This window comes from Mixophyes fleayi, chromosome 5, assembly GCF_038048845.1.
Source record: "Mixophyes fleayi isolate aMixFle1 chromosome 5, aMixFle1.hap1, whole genome shotgun sequence".
NCBI lineage: Eukaryota > Metazoa > Chordata > Amphibia > Anura > Limnodynastidae > Mixophyes > Mixophyes fleayi.
Genome location: NC_134406.1, coordinates 178,218,268 through 178,232,663, shown reverse-complemented (window position 1 = coordinate 178,232,663; position 14,396 = coordinate 178,218,268). Strand labels below are relative to the sequence as shown.

The following is a 14,396-nucleotide window of genomic DNA, read 5'->3' as shown; positions in this document are numbered from 1 at the left end:
AACATCATCATCTATTTAATTATATAGCGCCACTAATTCCGCAGCGCTGTACAGAGAACTCATTCACATCTGTGCCTGCCCCATTGCTGTTGGTTAGTAACAACTACGGTCACTTCTCTTTCTGTGAGCTGTGATTTACTGAATAAGGGGAGAATCATCCATAGTAGTTAATACTCAACAAGAGTGCACTTTGCTACTGATCACAGATAATTATGCATTACCTGCCTGTTTGCTGAAGGTAATTTAGTATTTAAGGTGGAAGAGGATGAAGGAGAATTTGGGTGGGAATATGACCTCCATGACCATGTCACTGGGGGAATGCCGTGTCTATAACTTCAAGTTGCTATCTCCTACTAGATTCTGGTACTGCAGTATGGGGAGAGGGAAGGTAAAGTTTCTCTGGATACAATCTGGTGACACTAACATGCTGCAGTGTTTTTAGCGCAAACACTAACAAAGAGTGCAGAAACAGCTTACACTTAGATTCATGGTCACACAATGGGAATATTGACATATACTGGGTTATAATGCTACCTGGGCCTGTGAACATGCACGTGTGACTATATAGTTTATCTGTAATCTGGACCAGTCGGGTTTCAGTGATTAGGAATCTGATACAAGTAGATCATCTTGAATTGTGGTAGATGCAGTTTTCTACCACAACCACTGCTGGCATCCACATTACATATAGTTATCACCATTTATTTAGCGCCACTGATTCCGCAGCACTGTACAGAGAACTCACTCACATCAGTCCCTGCCCCATTGGAGCTTACAATCTAAATTCCCTAACACACACACACACACACACACACACACACACAGAGACAGAGAGACTAGGGTCAATTTTGATAGCAGCCAATTAACCTACAAGTATGTTTTTGGAGTCTGGGAGGAAATCGGAGCACCCGGAGGAAACCCACGCAAACACAAGGAGAACATACAAACTCCACACAGATAAGGCCATGGTTGGGAATCGAACTCATGACCCCAGCGCTGTGAGGCAGAAGTGCTAACCACTTAGCCATCGTGCTGCCCATGGTTTTCCATGCCATTTAGGATTGGTCAACATGATCAACTTTTTTCTTAACTAATGTTTACTTTTAAGCAATTCATTACTAATTATATTTTAATATTCTTTTGTACAAGTACTTACATTACTAGCAATTTTATTGCATTCCAAACATAATATACTTAATGCTTACACAGCAGATGAGAATATTATTAAACACTGAATCAATATAAACTCACATGACGTGTTTATATATACATAACATGTAGTCTGACATGATACATTGAGTAATACACTACACAAATTATCAATCTCTATGACATTGCAGACATACACCTAAAATAACAACTATATATATACAGACACCCTGGAGATAGACCTATAAATATTCAGGGAGAGCCACACCTCTGGATACTCTCATAGAAAGGTCTCTTGGTTGAGCCTCTAGCTGTCACTGGAGCCTGTGGAGAGACCTGCTTCTTCCTAGGTGATATTAAATAAAACTATGGAGCACAATTATTGGAATAGGCATTGCCCATATGGCATCACCCCAGAGATATGCACAAATCCTTAGAGATTCCCAAACACTCATTGAGTAGCAGGGAGTCAACATGCAGCCAAATATAAATAAGTGCCATTTCTTATTTTAATAAAAATCTAATAAAAAATAAACATAAATTGTGCCTGTGTGAACACATTAGTTCCAGTGTTGTATGTAAGTGTGCAATAAAGCAAACATAATGAGGCCAGGAAATGTATAAATTAAGAACGAAGGTTATGCCCATAAGGCAATTTGCATTGCAGCTTGTACTAAACATCCTCTTGACAGCACAGTTTGCTGTTTCTTGTTATTTTTTACAAGCTTGTCGGGATCTAACTGAACTGTCCATAAACTGCTCCTATGAACTGGGTATCAATGAAACAGCATTTGCACTTGTTTCCTGCAGGAAGTGGGCGACTGGAATTATCTATACTAATCAGGTTAAAAATAGACCTATTTGATATGCACAGGAGACACAATCCAAAATGAGACCGGCTGCTACTAATGGAAAAACGTTACATGACTGTACAGCTAACCGTCCGTATATGAAGACAAACTGAGGTGGATAAATTGAGTCCTCCCACATAAAACCACATTGGGGTTGCACTTCAAAACCATACTTTGTTTAACAAATGAAATAATTTCACAGCAACAAAATTGTGGATTCAGAATTGCTTTTCATATTAAGTTCTGTTAGCAATTCTTTAGTGTATCTGGAAAGACTTATATCTTGGAACTACTATTTATTGCCTCTACAGTTTTCTGTGTGAATGATACTATAACACAATTAGTTGCAGTCTGTCTATTGCACATTGTATCTGCTACAAAGTCATAAGTCATGTCGCCTCATTGATAGCCATATTCCTATCTTATAGCAGAGATCACCAGGATACAGGAAGTGCATGCAAATATCTTGTACGTGTTTACTATCTAATCAGATGGGAGTACCGGGATTTCATTGTAAGTGAATGAATATTTATTACACCATTTTCAATAACATACTCACAGAGGACCAACAAAACCTTACACATCTCTAATTACTTTATTATACTTTTATGGAATTGTTGCTCCTTGGAGAACAGGTTATTCTTAGTGCAGTCTCTTCACTGACAGCTCGTAGTGTATTGTCTGTAATGTTGATTTATACAGTATTAAATCACACTCTACCTTCTTATGCATTATTTCTGCATTCTTCTTAATGATTTTATTTTCTATTAAATGTTAGGAGAAGGATAGTACAGGTAGTGATTTGTCAGAGAACAGCGCTCTGTGTTAAATAACAATGATACTCTTAACTAATCAATATTAGCATAGTATCTTTTTTTTTTATTACTTTATAATTTTTCCTATTATGCCATAAATATTAGTTTTCATTTCAGCAGTGGATTGAATAAAAATAGTGATTTATGTGCTATGTTTGCTGAGATACAGCACAAGCTATATAGTAGCAACACTACCTCTTGCTTTCTGCTTGTAATATCGGACTGGCCTTCACCATCGCTTTGCTATTTTCTAAATTGTTTCTGTTTGACATTTTAGAAAAAACAGTGGAAAAATAATAGCACTCAAATTAGTAATTTAATATAAACTTGTGGCATTTGTGTTGTCACCTTCCACACACATGGAACCCAACATGGTTTAGGGTTAGTAGCCTTTTAGCTGTTTGAATAAATGACAGTGCATGTATAAGAACCATTGCTGGATAATGTGGTCATATTGAAGTAACTCATCCTTTTCTTTCTCATGTCCTGCAGGAATTGGTAAGAATGTCATCTGTGACAGAACAGCAACGCCCCTTGATGCATTTCGGATGATGTCAGCAGCTCACTATTACCCAAAGCTCATGAGCATCATGGGGAATGTCTTACGTTTTCTGCCTGCTTTTGTGAAGATGAAGCAGCTGATTCAAGAAGGATATGTGGGGGATCTTCAAGTGTGTGAGGTACAGGTCCACAGCGGGAGCCTACTGGGGAAGAAGTACAACTGGAGCTGCGATGACCTCATGGGTGGCGGAGGACTGCATTCTGTAGGCAGCTATATCATTGACCTTTTGACTTTCCTGACCAGTCAGAAAGCAGTGAAGGTCCATGGACTCCTTAAAACGTTTGTGAAGCAGACAGACCACATAAAAGGAATACGCCAGATTACCAGTGATGATTTTTGTACATTTCAGATGGTCCTTGAAGGAGGAGTATGCTGTACAGTTACTCTCAACTTTAATGTCCCTGGGGAATTTAAACAAGATGTAATAGTCGTTGGGTCAACTGGTAGACTGATTGTAACGGGCACAGACCTTTATGGACAAAGCAACATCTCTTGTGAACGAGAATTACTTTTAAAGGACTCCACACCTGTCAGCAACTCCCTCTTGCCTGAAAAGGCCTTTAGTGACATTCCTTCCCCGTATCTGAGAGGGACGATCAAAATGGTACAGGCTGTGCGGCAAGCATTTGAAGACCAGGACGACAGAAGAACATGGGATGGCAGGCCGCTTACTATGGCAGCCACCTTTGATGACTGTTTATATGCTCTATGTGTAGTGGACACAATTAAACAATCTAACCAGACTGGTGAATGGCAGAATATAGTGATAATGACAGAGGAGCCTGAATTAAGCCCTGCTTACTTAATTAGCGAAGCTATGCGCAGGAGCCGGATGTCTTTGTACTGCTAGCAGTCTCACCAGATGTAGCCAGATCAGGATTCATTAGCATTTGTAAATATAGGCTGCTTAAAAGGCATTTTTGTACCAAGGCAGATGGTACAGTTCTATGATATAACTTATGCATATTTGTAAAACTGCTGCAGTTGGAAAGGAACTCAGTATTCACTTTCCGCAGCATACAAGCTGTGAACATTTATCAGAATGTATTTTAGTGAGGGGTAATTATCCACAATTGCATAACTTCATTTGCCTTTGAGCTGTAGAAAAGGGCCATCATCGCAGATGTGTACATTTTCAAGATTGTTTCACGCTTATAAAATGTGAATGTCAGTTCCATATAGATTGCTCTAAGCGGCTATCTTCATCCTGTATATCGAATTTATTGACTATTGTTTACGCATTCCCCAAACACATGGTCCGCTGTAGCTTATTATTCAAAACACATTGCACATCATTCTCACTTGAATTACTGTTCCTTGTAAGTAGTATACTGTTTAGATTGTGTACTGCAGTATAAACTGTGCTATCTGACTGCAATGTGTAATATGCATTATTGCTAATGTGTAGTATTAGTTGTCAAAGTCAAGCCTGAAGTTCTTTTCCATTAAGCCATGCAAAGTTGCCACCTTCTTTATAAGAAATTATTTCTGTTACATTTTTACTATATTATTTACTTTGGCAGAGAGTCCTGTTTGTAATAGACAGGCATACACAGTACCCACCAGTTGGCAACCCTAATGTGAAGACATTGTTTATGGTCCCACTACACTAAGGGCCTGATTCATTAAGGCATGCAAAACTAATGTAAACTGCGTTTTCTTAATAATACGCATGTAATTCGGGCACACACGCAATTATCGCATATGCATATACTACAGGGTGATCTAAAGAATCTTTTGTTGAATTTGGGTCTAGGTACACTCTGCTTTGACAGACACTATACACAGCAGGGTACGTCCAATACATATGGGGAATATAAAGTCCAAGCAGAATGCAGAGAAAAAAAAAAAATATTTAATGATTGTCACCGGTTAACAATATAGTCATTAATTAAAACATTTTAAAAATCTGTCATGATGTTATTAATGTCTACCGTACATAAAATGCATTTTTACAGTTGCTTCTAAATGCAAACATGTTCTAACATGCAAACACATCCGTCATCTCTTTCACACAAGACTTACACTTGCCCTGTAGCTGGTGCTAGTGATACAGCAGAAACACACGTACCTTTGAGATGCCCAAAGCCTGAATCGGGCGCTGCTGCGAGCTTGGCACGCTCTTGCTCTACATTGACTACGTGCATATCCCTATTCCCCTCCCTGTTCTGCCTCTGAAATCGTAGGCTGTCGTAGGTGTCCTGTGCGCTGGAAGATGAATTGGATGTTGTTGCGTTCACTGGCAAATGGTCTGTTTCTGGTCATGCACAGAGCGATTTTGCGCAAAATATTGGACTTATCAGGATTTATGTTCCTTGATGAATCAGGCCCTAAATGTCTCAAAATCTTTCTCTGGGTTACATGGAATAAGATCTTCAGTGGTATAGGTATGCACAGAGCAGGTCACTTTGTACATAAAGGTTTTTATCATTCTAAATATTGAGTGTACACATGAAAATTGGTACAAACGCAACAGTATAAAACAAGTGCTGTTGCCCATTGCAGGATATCATGTTATTTTCATTTTCTGAACTGTACTAGAAAATTGACAGTTCAATATGTTTGGTTGCAATGGGTTACAGCACATTAGTTTTCATAACTGTCTGCCATTGTACATAAGTCTGCATCTGAGTACTGAGCGACAGGGTAACCTTCCAGTTTTCTATTCATATGGGTGCCCAAATTGCACAGATCGACTCGCCAGCCAGATCACAATGCAGGACTATTAAATACAGATACATTGCTGACTGGATTTACAGACCTGTCTAATGATGATGCACAAAATGTAAGTTTTCAGGTAACTCTCTCCTTTGGAGCATACACGAGGCAAAATAAGACAGGTTTATTTGATAATAACAGTGCATGTGGCCAGTATTCAATAAAATCCACCAAAATCAGTATATTGTAGTGTGTGTGCTATGAAACGAAAAATGTAAAACTGCAGTACCTCCTAGTAAATGATTTTACTAAGGTGCCTCCCTATTCCAAGTACCAGTGGCTGCTCGATGCAGGACTCCTTTGATCCTCTTACAGCCACTGCCGGAAATAAATAGATTTCAGCTTGTGCTTGGTCCTCTCATCCACACATTCACTCTGTTGCCTTTAAAGTTGGTGAACATACTGGATATAGCAGCCCCTGGGACTCTGGCTAGGGGGTGTGGCACTTTAGTCAAAAATTTTACATAGGTTCTAGTGCAGCTGTAAAACATAAATGTATATTTGGAATTTATTGATGAACATAAGTGAATCTGCCCTTCTATAAGAAATAAGAAAATGCATTATATAACCTAATACTACTGCATGTGGTAAAGCCATGAGATGAGCAGGGGCATTATTCAATCAGACTCTCATCTTATTGACTCTTGTAGATTGCACCTGTAGTATTAGCATTCAGAATAGCTTAGTATTTTGTTTATCACCGGAAAGTAGAAATATAAATGGAATATAATGCTAATATGTTACGCAAGAGAAGCCTTTATGTTCAGGAGAAATAAAGTTTCTATTAATTTACATTGACTTTTATAAGCGCTCGAGTCCCAGATAAAAATACTGTAAAAATACTGCATTTCTAATTGTAGCCGAGTTATGTGAAGGTGGCAGTTTACTTTCTGCTAAGTAACTGCTATTTGTGAAAGAATTTTCTTGTTAGTTTTCCGATCCCATATGTAATAAAGATTTCAAAACGGAATAATGAAGGTGTTGCCAATAGCAACCAATCATCTTCTAGCTGTAATTTTCTAGAATATACTAAAAAAAATAGTGGTACGCAACAGAGAATAATACTAAATGGGAGCAGCTGGGTTCCATGTCATGTGTCCTCCTCTGTACAGTGAGGTCATGAGGCACAACCAATCAGAGGAGGAGTTACCACTTTGGATTCATGTGCTCTCCCTTCCTCTTTAGGCTCTGGCAGTACAGGTAAGTGTCTGGAGGTGTGAATGGCTTGTGAAAGAGGTGTGAGGGATATGCCTGGGAAGTCTGGGGCATGTGGGGAGGTTCGAGTAGCATGTGAGGGCAGAGGCAGAAATAGCGAGCTGTGGGCCCCAGTGCAGGGAGGAGGGAATCAGGAACCCGACCCTCTGCAACTGCCATGCAGCAGGCCCCATTATCTCCATGGGCCTTGTAGCACAGCACCTGCCACACCAATGGTAGTTCCACCACTGCGTGATGGGCATGTGGGAAAGTCTGAGGGGCATGTGGGGAGATCTGAGTGCCGTGTGGGATCATAGGGCATGTGAAGGCATTATGTGATAAGTGGGTGTCTGAAGGCATGGGGATATTTTGGCGCAAGTGGCAGGCTGAGTGGCATACAGTGCTATTTTGGAGCCGATGGGCATGTGAGTGCATTTTTGTATGAGTGATGTGTGGGTGACAAAGTTGTTTTTTTATTCTTAAAATTAAGGGTAATTTGCGGCATTTTGGAGTTTGGAGGGCCACACATGCGAGCCTCAAAGTATTTTGGATTGCCCATCACTAGGATAAATGATAGCTAGTATCTGATTTGTTGCTATTGGCAGAACCAACACTTTTCCATTCTATAAGCTTTAGGTTCTATAAGCTTTAGGTTAATTCATTCTGCCCAACTGTTCCCAGGGGGGATTTCATTTGCATTGCATTTACTTAAGGGTCTTTTCCATAGGTCATAGTTGCCAAAATTTGCAAATAGTTTCCAGTAGTATAGTTTCACTCTGCTGCTGAGTCTGTACAGGTACACCCAGGGCCTGAGTTATTAAGGAGAGCAAAGCATTAAAATGGAGTAACTTTGCACCTGAGCAAAACCATGTTGCATTGCAGGGAAGATAAATTTAAAATGTGGGGACAGATTTATAGTTGGGGTAGGGTATGTCCTAGAACAACTTTAAATTTCAGTGTAAAAATAAAGCTATCAAGTATTTGTGAGCTACATGAAAAAACAGCCAGTATTTAACTTATGTGCAGAATAATAACTAATTTGCACCCCTTGCATTGTAACATGGTTTGTCCCGGAGAACATTTAATACTTATTTTTCTGCCTTACTTTCCTCAATGACTCAGGACCCCAATGTCTTTTATAACATGTTCAGTGAACATAGTTAGAATCTAATTTTTTGTTGCATTTTAAATAGAAATATTTAATTAAAAATAAGTTACAAAGCCCAGACAATGGGAATTGCATCCAACATGGCATATAGGAATTGTGCTGTCCGGATGGTCAATACTGAAAAATGGGAACATTATCAGGCAGACATATTTCCAGAGTCATATCTAGAAACCAGTAACCATTTCCAATAATTGAAGGTTCAAAACTGTATTATAGTTTTATGTGTATTTGTGTCTTAGAAGTTTTTACAATACATGTTCAAATGTACTATATGAACTGCCTACAAATCACAGAGCTTATCCTGAGCAGCTAATTGATGCAAGCTATTCCACAGTGATGGGATGAATTCATTTTAAGAATGTTAAGAGTTCTTAATGATATTTTATTAATACAAAAAAGGTATCCAGTCGGATATACAGTGGAACATTGATTATTCTCAAGAAGGAAAGCACAAAGCTAGATAATTGAAAAGCACGACAACAGGACAACTCCAGTTAGAAAAATTACTTTTAAAAACTAATTACATCTATACTTGAATTACCCCCATCCCATACTTGAATATTGGGGACTCGCTCTGGAACACTTTCTTCTGATGAATAAGGTCTCCACAATGGTAGATCCAAAGTGCAGAGATTGCCACCGTCACTTCATTCTGGCGGTGATACTGTTTGAAAAGTCTGAGCACCAATAGTTAACACCAAAGATTGCAAACTGCACACACATACTTCCCAATTGTCCTGATTGAGGCAAAATCTTCCCTATTTGAGGGGACTGTCCTGAAAGACGGCACGTTTGACCCGTACCGGGAAGTTGTGAGTTATGTCCCTGCTTGCCACGGGGAGCCAGTGCGTGCACGTCCACCAGTGAACATGGCAATTCAAGGGTGGCCTAGCACTATACAAGCAATAGGCACACCCTACATGACAACACCCCAATGCTGTGCGATCATGCCCCTTTTCTGTGTGCGCGAGCACCTTGTCTGGTGTTACGGGTGAGCAATGTTCAGAAGTATGCATGCAGGACTGTGAGTTTGTTTATTTGGGCAACATTCCGTATCAACAGCACATCATTTGTGCAACTGGTAATAAAATGTTATAAACACTGAAAAAAGGACTGTAGGGCAGTGGATCCCAAACTTTGTCAGTTCGAGACACCCTTATGGTCTCCATAATTTTTCCAAGGCATCCCTAAGCAAAAATAATTACCAAGTAGTCCTCCGTCTTGCTTACCACTGGCCCTGGCACCCCTGTGAGATCTTCGTGGCACCCCAGGGAGCCTAGGCGCACAGTTTGGGAACCACTGCTGTAGGGTATAAACCATAGCCCCAGAAGATTATTTTAATAAGGACAGGTAGATGAAATTTAGAACTATTGCAGCAAAGTCACAGTAACTTCATTATATTTGGTACAAGACTGCAGAATTCTGAAAATATTAAGACGTGACATTTAATTGTTATTCAAATGTTTTTCAGTGAAGGGTTGCCACATATAGACCAGCCACCATTTATCTTGTAATTATAAAACTGCTATCCAATTCCTGTCCTGTTTAATTTATTTTAATGAAAATGAATGTCTTATAATGTTGTGATGGCAATCAAGCCTTTGCAGAACAAAAAACATATATATTTACACCAATTATTTACCAAATGTAATTTTTGTTCTGCTTCCAAAATATTACAGATATTTTTGGTAAGGTATCAGTGACCTTACAGAGGTATATTTTGTATTATTTCTGACTACCTGTGAACATCTGTTATTAACACCACACACTTGGTTAATAATTAATGGAATGGACATAATAAATGTTGTGCTTATCTGGTGTTGAAGTCCAAGGCTTATGAATGTATCTCTTTTGTATACTGCAGTAGCTTGCTCTACATTCCGATTTAAGCCATTGAATTTAAATTGGGAGGTATGAAAAATAATATATAATAAGGAGTGAAATTCCCTGATTTCACCATGAACCAAGTTACTTCATAAAAATACAGGGGACCTACTGCTTCTGTCTATCACTAATATAAAGCTATGTTACTCAGCAGGGTATTAGAGTGGACCCTCGATAGAACATTTAGGAACACCAAGGGCTAGATTTACTAAGCTGCGGGTTTGAAGAAGTGGGGATGTTGCCTATAGCAACCAATCAGATTCTAGATGTCATTTTGTAGAAAGTGCTAAATAAATGACAGCTAGAATCTTATTGGTTGCTATAGGCAACATCCCCACTTTTTCAAACCCGCAGCTTAGTAAATCTTGCCCTAGGTCTTCCAGCAAAAATAGCTCCCTGTGTGCACACCCACATGCAGGTGTATCACCCCACAATCTCCCCTACATTACAATGCTGGAAACTTAAACAATTGTTAAGCATAGACACACAAATATTACACCTATCCAATTTTATCCATACTTCCCTCCAGGCCAGACACACCTCAAACCTTGGTCTCAAACTACTGCCAGTTAACTGGATGGTTAAAAAAAAAGGATGAACCGTCCATTCTGTGAACACAGAGATAAGCTGTCCCTTCCACAAATATGTACTTACTGCCAAATTAGACACTTTGGACCTGATGCAGAGTGGAACATACGCCTTTTGCGTAAAAAAATAAACTAAATTACACTGTGCATGCTCAGAAAGCACACAAATGCGCACATGCAGAATTGACACGACTCACAACTGGAGAGGGGGAGGGAAGGGCCAGTCTAATATAGGCCAAGTACAGTAAGGTGTTCCTGCAAGTACAGCTTATGGACACCAGTAGTTTTGTGTATATCATCATCATCATCATCATCATCATTTATTTATATAGCGCCAGCAAGTTCCATAGTGCTTTACAATTGGCAACAAACATTAATAAAACAATACTGGGTAATACATACAGTATATGTGCCCGTTAGGAGGTGTATCTTTTGCACCTGCTACAGGGCAGTTGTAAATACAAGAGGGTGCAGCAAACTTCAGTCCCTCCTCTAAAGAGAAAGGGTTCTTCTCTTTGTCTTAGGATCCACCAAAGCTTCACCCAGAATCTGGCAACTTGCCCTCCCCCAAATGGTAGGGCAGCGTTTGGTTCTGGGGAGTGGGAGCCTCAGGGCCACCCCTCCTTCATAGACCATTGGGGACTACAGAACCCATAATGGCCTATGACACACCTTAGATTCGTGAAGAAAAAACACAAAAGTGAAACAGACCAACAAGACGTGAAAATAAAAATAAATACTAGCGTGTTGATATGGCCCCAGACTAATTTCATGGCAAATATAAAGATTCTCCTGCATATCCAGAAGTGCCATTCAGATCAAGAGATGGTGCAGCATCAGTTATTCTAGACATCCCTCACTTCGGGAGGACATTATCCTGGGCTTTCTCTGCACCCTCAGTCTTGGTCCAGAGGACCAAGGCAGCACAGGCCCTACTCATAAAAACAGATACTACACATGATCTTAGCCAAAAGGCTGAGAAATGTAAAAAATACAAGAGGATGATGATGATGATGACAAGCCACAACATTGCTTAATTGCTTCTGATTCGATGTCCACAGCTGATCCCGTTTCTTCATTGATTGCGGCTATATTACATGATTGAGCAGATGCTTGTATGTGGCAATTTCTTTGCATCACAGAGCGGTTCTGTAGAGGTATGGAAATGTTATCTGTTTTATTTTCACAGAGTAACGTATGCACGTGTCCCGCTACCAAAACTAATGTATGCAAATGTTTATGCTTAGCAAATTACATTGCAATTATGTTTTACTAGGCTTATACAATGGTGTGTTCTTACTCTGCATCTATTGACATTTTAAAATGTACTTTTGTAAACACCTGGCTATGTTCAGAAATATATTTCCCCGCACCACAGACAATTGTAGACTTCCATTGAAAACATGGCAGCATACCTGGCTGCTGTAAGGATACATTTTTATACATTTTTCCTCTAATTATAAGAGCCTTTTTTTGATAAACTATCAGTGTGTTACGGCTAATGGTTATTGACATAAGCTTCCAGACCTCTGTCACTTCCAGACCAAGTGACAGAGGTCTTCGCCTATAGCAGCAGCCTTTCCCATAGAGCTTGTTGTGTTCACAGGTACTTGGATGCCCCAGGTCTTAACTTTTAGCGTAGTGGAAGCTTATATACAATACCGCTGCAGGTAGATAGGAGGCGGCAGCCAAGACAGGAATGGACGATCAGGAGCTGTCAGGGGTCTATAGCAAGCAGATTAGTCTGGGACAGGCCAAAGGGTCAGGGCTGGCAGCGAGCAGGGAAGTCCAAATAACAAAGCCAAAGGTCAGGTCAATCAGCCTACAAATAGGGTTCTGAAACGACAGGGGTCACAACAGGAATCAATCAGCAAATGGAAAAAGTGTCCACAGGATAAAGGACAGCAGGTCAGCAACTGAGAGTCTCAATGCTATAACTGGCAGAGAGGATAAGTCCTACCTGCTTTAAATAGTGCAGATGGCCAATCAGACTGGGGCTAGATAGCACTAAATTTTCTGCCCAAGTGTTGGACGCGTCAAAAAGGTTTTGGACACCTGAGAAAGGGTCTGGATTTGACTAGCCAAATGTAAGGACTTACCTGTTCCACGCTCCTGCTTCCATCCTGTTGCCGCTCGCGCTACCCAACTTCCGAGTGTGAGGCTCTCGGCACTGCGTTAATGTGACTAGCAAAGCAGGGATTTGAAATCCCCTTGCTATTTAGTTCAGCTCTGACACAGAATCTGTTTTTTATTTTTATTAGCATTAAAACAACTCTTATTGAAGCTGCTGTGACCTCTCCTCCACACTTTGTGAAGTCCATGAGCAGAGAGTAACCTACCTGATGCATAGTTGAACAAGATCTTTAAAATAACTCATGCCTGCTCTTCTGCCACTCAGGTGTTGGAGATACAATATGGAATACCTATTGTATAGGTACCACAGTCCACTTAACGCTATCTTACCTTCACTCCCAAATTCATGTTGGAGAGGCCACTAGGTGATCAGTTCTCCCATCCATATTAGTCGAAATGCCTAGTCCTAGCAGTCTTATGCGGGAATTTATTTAAATCTCTTCAGAATTACTAGGAGCTATGGTACCGAATGATCCCTGGTTTAGGCTACTCCAGAAAACAATTATTCCAATCTCCACATACAAACACTATTTAAACACAAACAATAATAATAAGGCCCTTATCTTAGTTTATTGGAAGCCAACTACCCCCTTTGACCTTACTACTTCAGAATGGGAGAGGAAAATATATTTCTTTATGTCAGTGGAGGAAATCTTCATGTCAGATCATGACTGTCATGAAAGGTTCCTCTTTAAGGATACATCTAGTTATAAGGCCACTTTGAACACTACCTGTAGAAAAGTCTGACATGACAATCAATCCCTTTGGCTATATCTCCTATAGCTATTGCTACAAGGTCACAAATACTTCTTATTTTCACATTAAGAACTCTCCCTGATATCAATACATTGCCTGCTTCAGGGCTGCCATATATTATTATTATTCTTGTGTAACCCCCTGTCACTGTGTGTAGTATGAGGTGCAAACAGGGCCGCCGAGAGGGGGGGGGAGCGGGTACTATTTACCCGGGCCCGGCCATGCCAGGGGGCCCGGACCGGGCCCCCACCGCTGAATTTTATTTTATTTTTTACACTTTTCTTTATTGCAATTTTTTTTTATTTTTGTCTTCTTTTTTTTTTTTTTTTTCCCGGGGAGGGGGGGGGGGGGCTTGGGGTGTCCGACCCGTCCGTTGGTGGGGGGAGCTAGATAGTTAAAAAAAATTTTTTTTTACATATTTACCTGATCGCGCCGCCCTCCCTCCTCTCTGCTCGTTTCACACTGACTGTCGGGCGTGACGTCATCAAGTCACGCCCGACAGTCAGTGAGGAACGTCGCAGAGGGGACCAAGCAAGAAGAAAGAAGAGAACACAGAAGAAAAGAAAGAAACTAACAAGT

The 14,396-nt window shown here is 40.2% G+C and overlaps 1 protein-coding gene and 1 pseudogene across 2 annotated transcripts in view; one reads left to right on the top strand and one right to left on the bottom strand.

The window, feature by feature from the left end:
• GFOD1 (Gfo/Idh/MocA-like oxidoreductase domain containing 1) overlaps positions 1–6,277 on the top strand; it is a 61,040-nt gene extending 54,763 nt beyond the window's left edge. The window contains exons 1-2 of one of the 2 annotated variants that reach the window (XM_075213089.1): positions 2,438–2,513; positions 3,308–6,277. In XM_075213089.1, the coding sequence (XP_075069190.1) occupies positions 3,364–4,227 (864 nt within the window). In that variant the 5' untranslated portion in view covers positions 2,438–2,513; positions 3,308–3,363 and the 3' untranslated portion in view covers positions 4,228–6,277. Of the gene's footprint in view, positions 1–2,437; positions 2,514–3,307 lie in introns of those variants that run through there. The other variant, XM_075213088.1, reaches the window with a different exon arrangement.
• A 5,433-nt stretch (positions 6,278–11,710) lies between these two features.
• On the bottom strand, positions 11,711–11,916 carry LOC142159693 (U2 spliceosomal RNA; annotated as a pseudogene).
• Between the last annotated feature and the right edge of the window lie 2,480 nt (positions 11,917–14,396).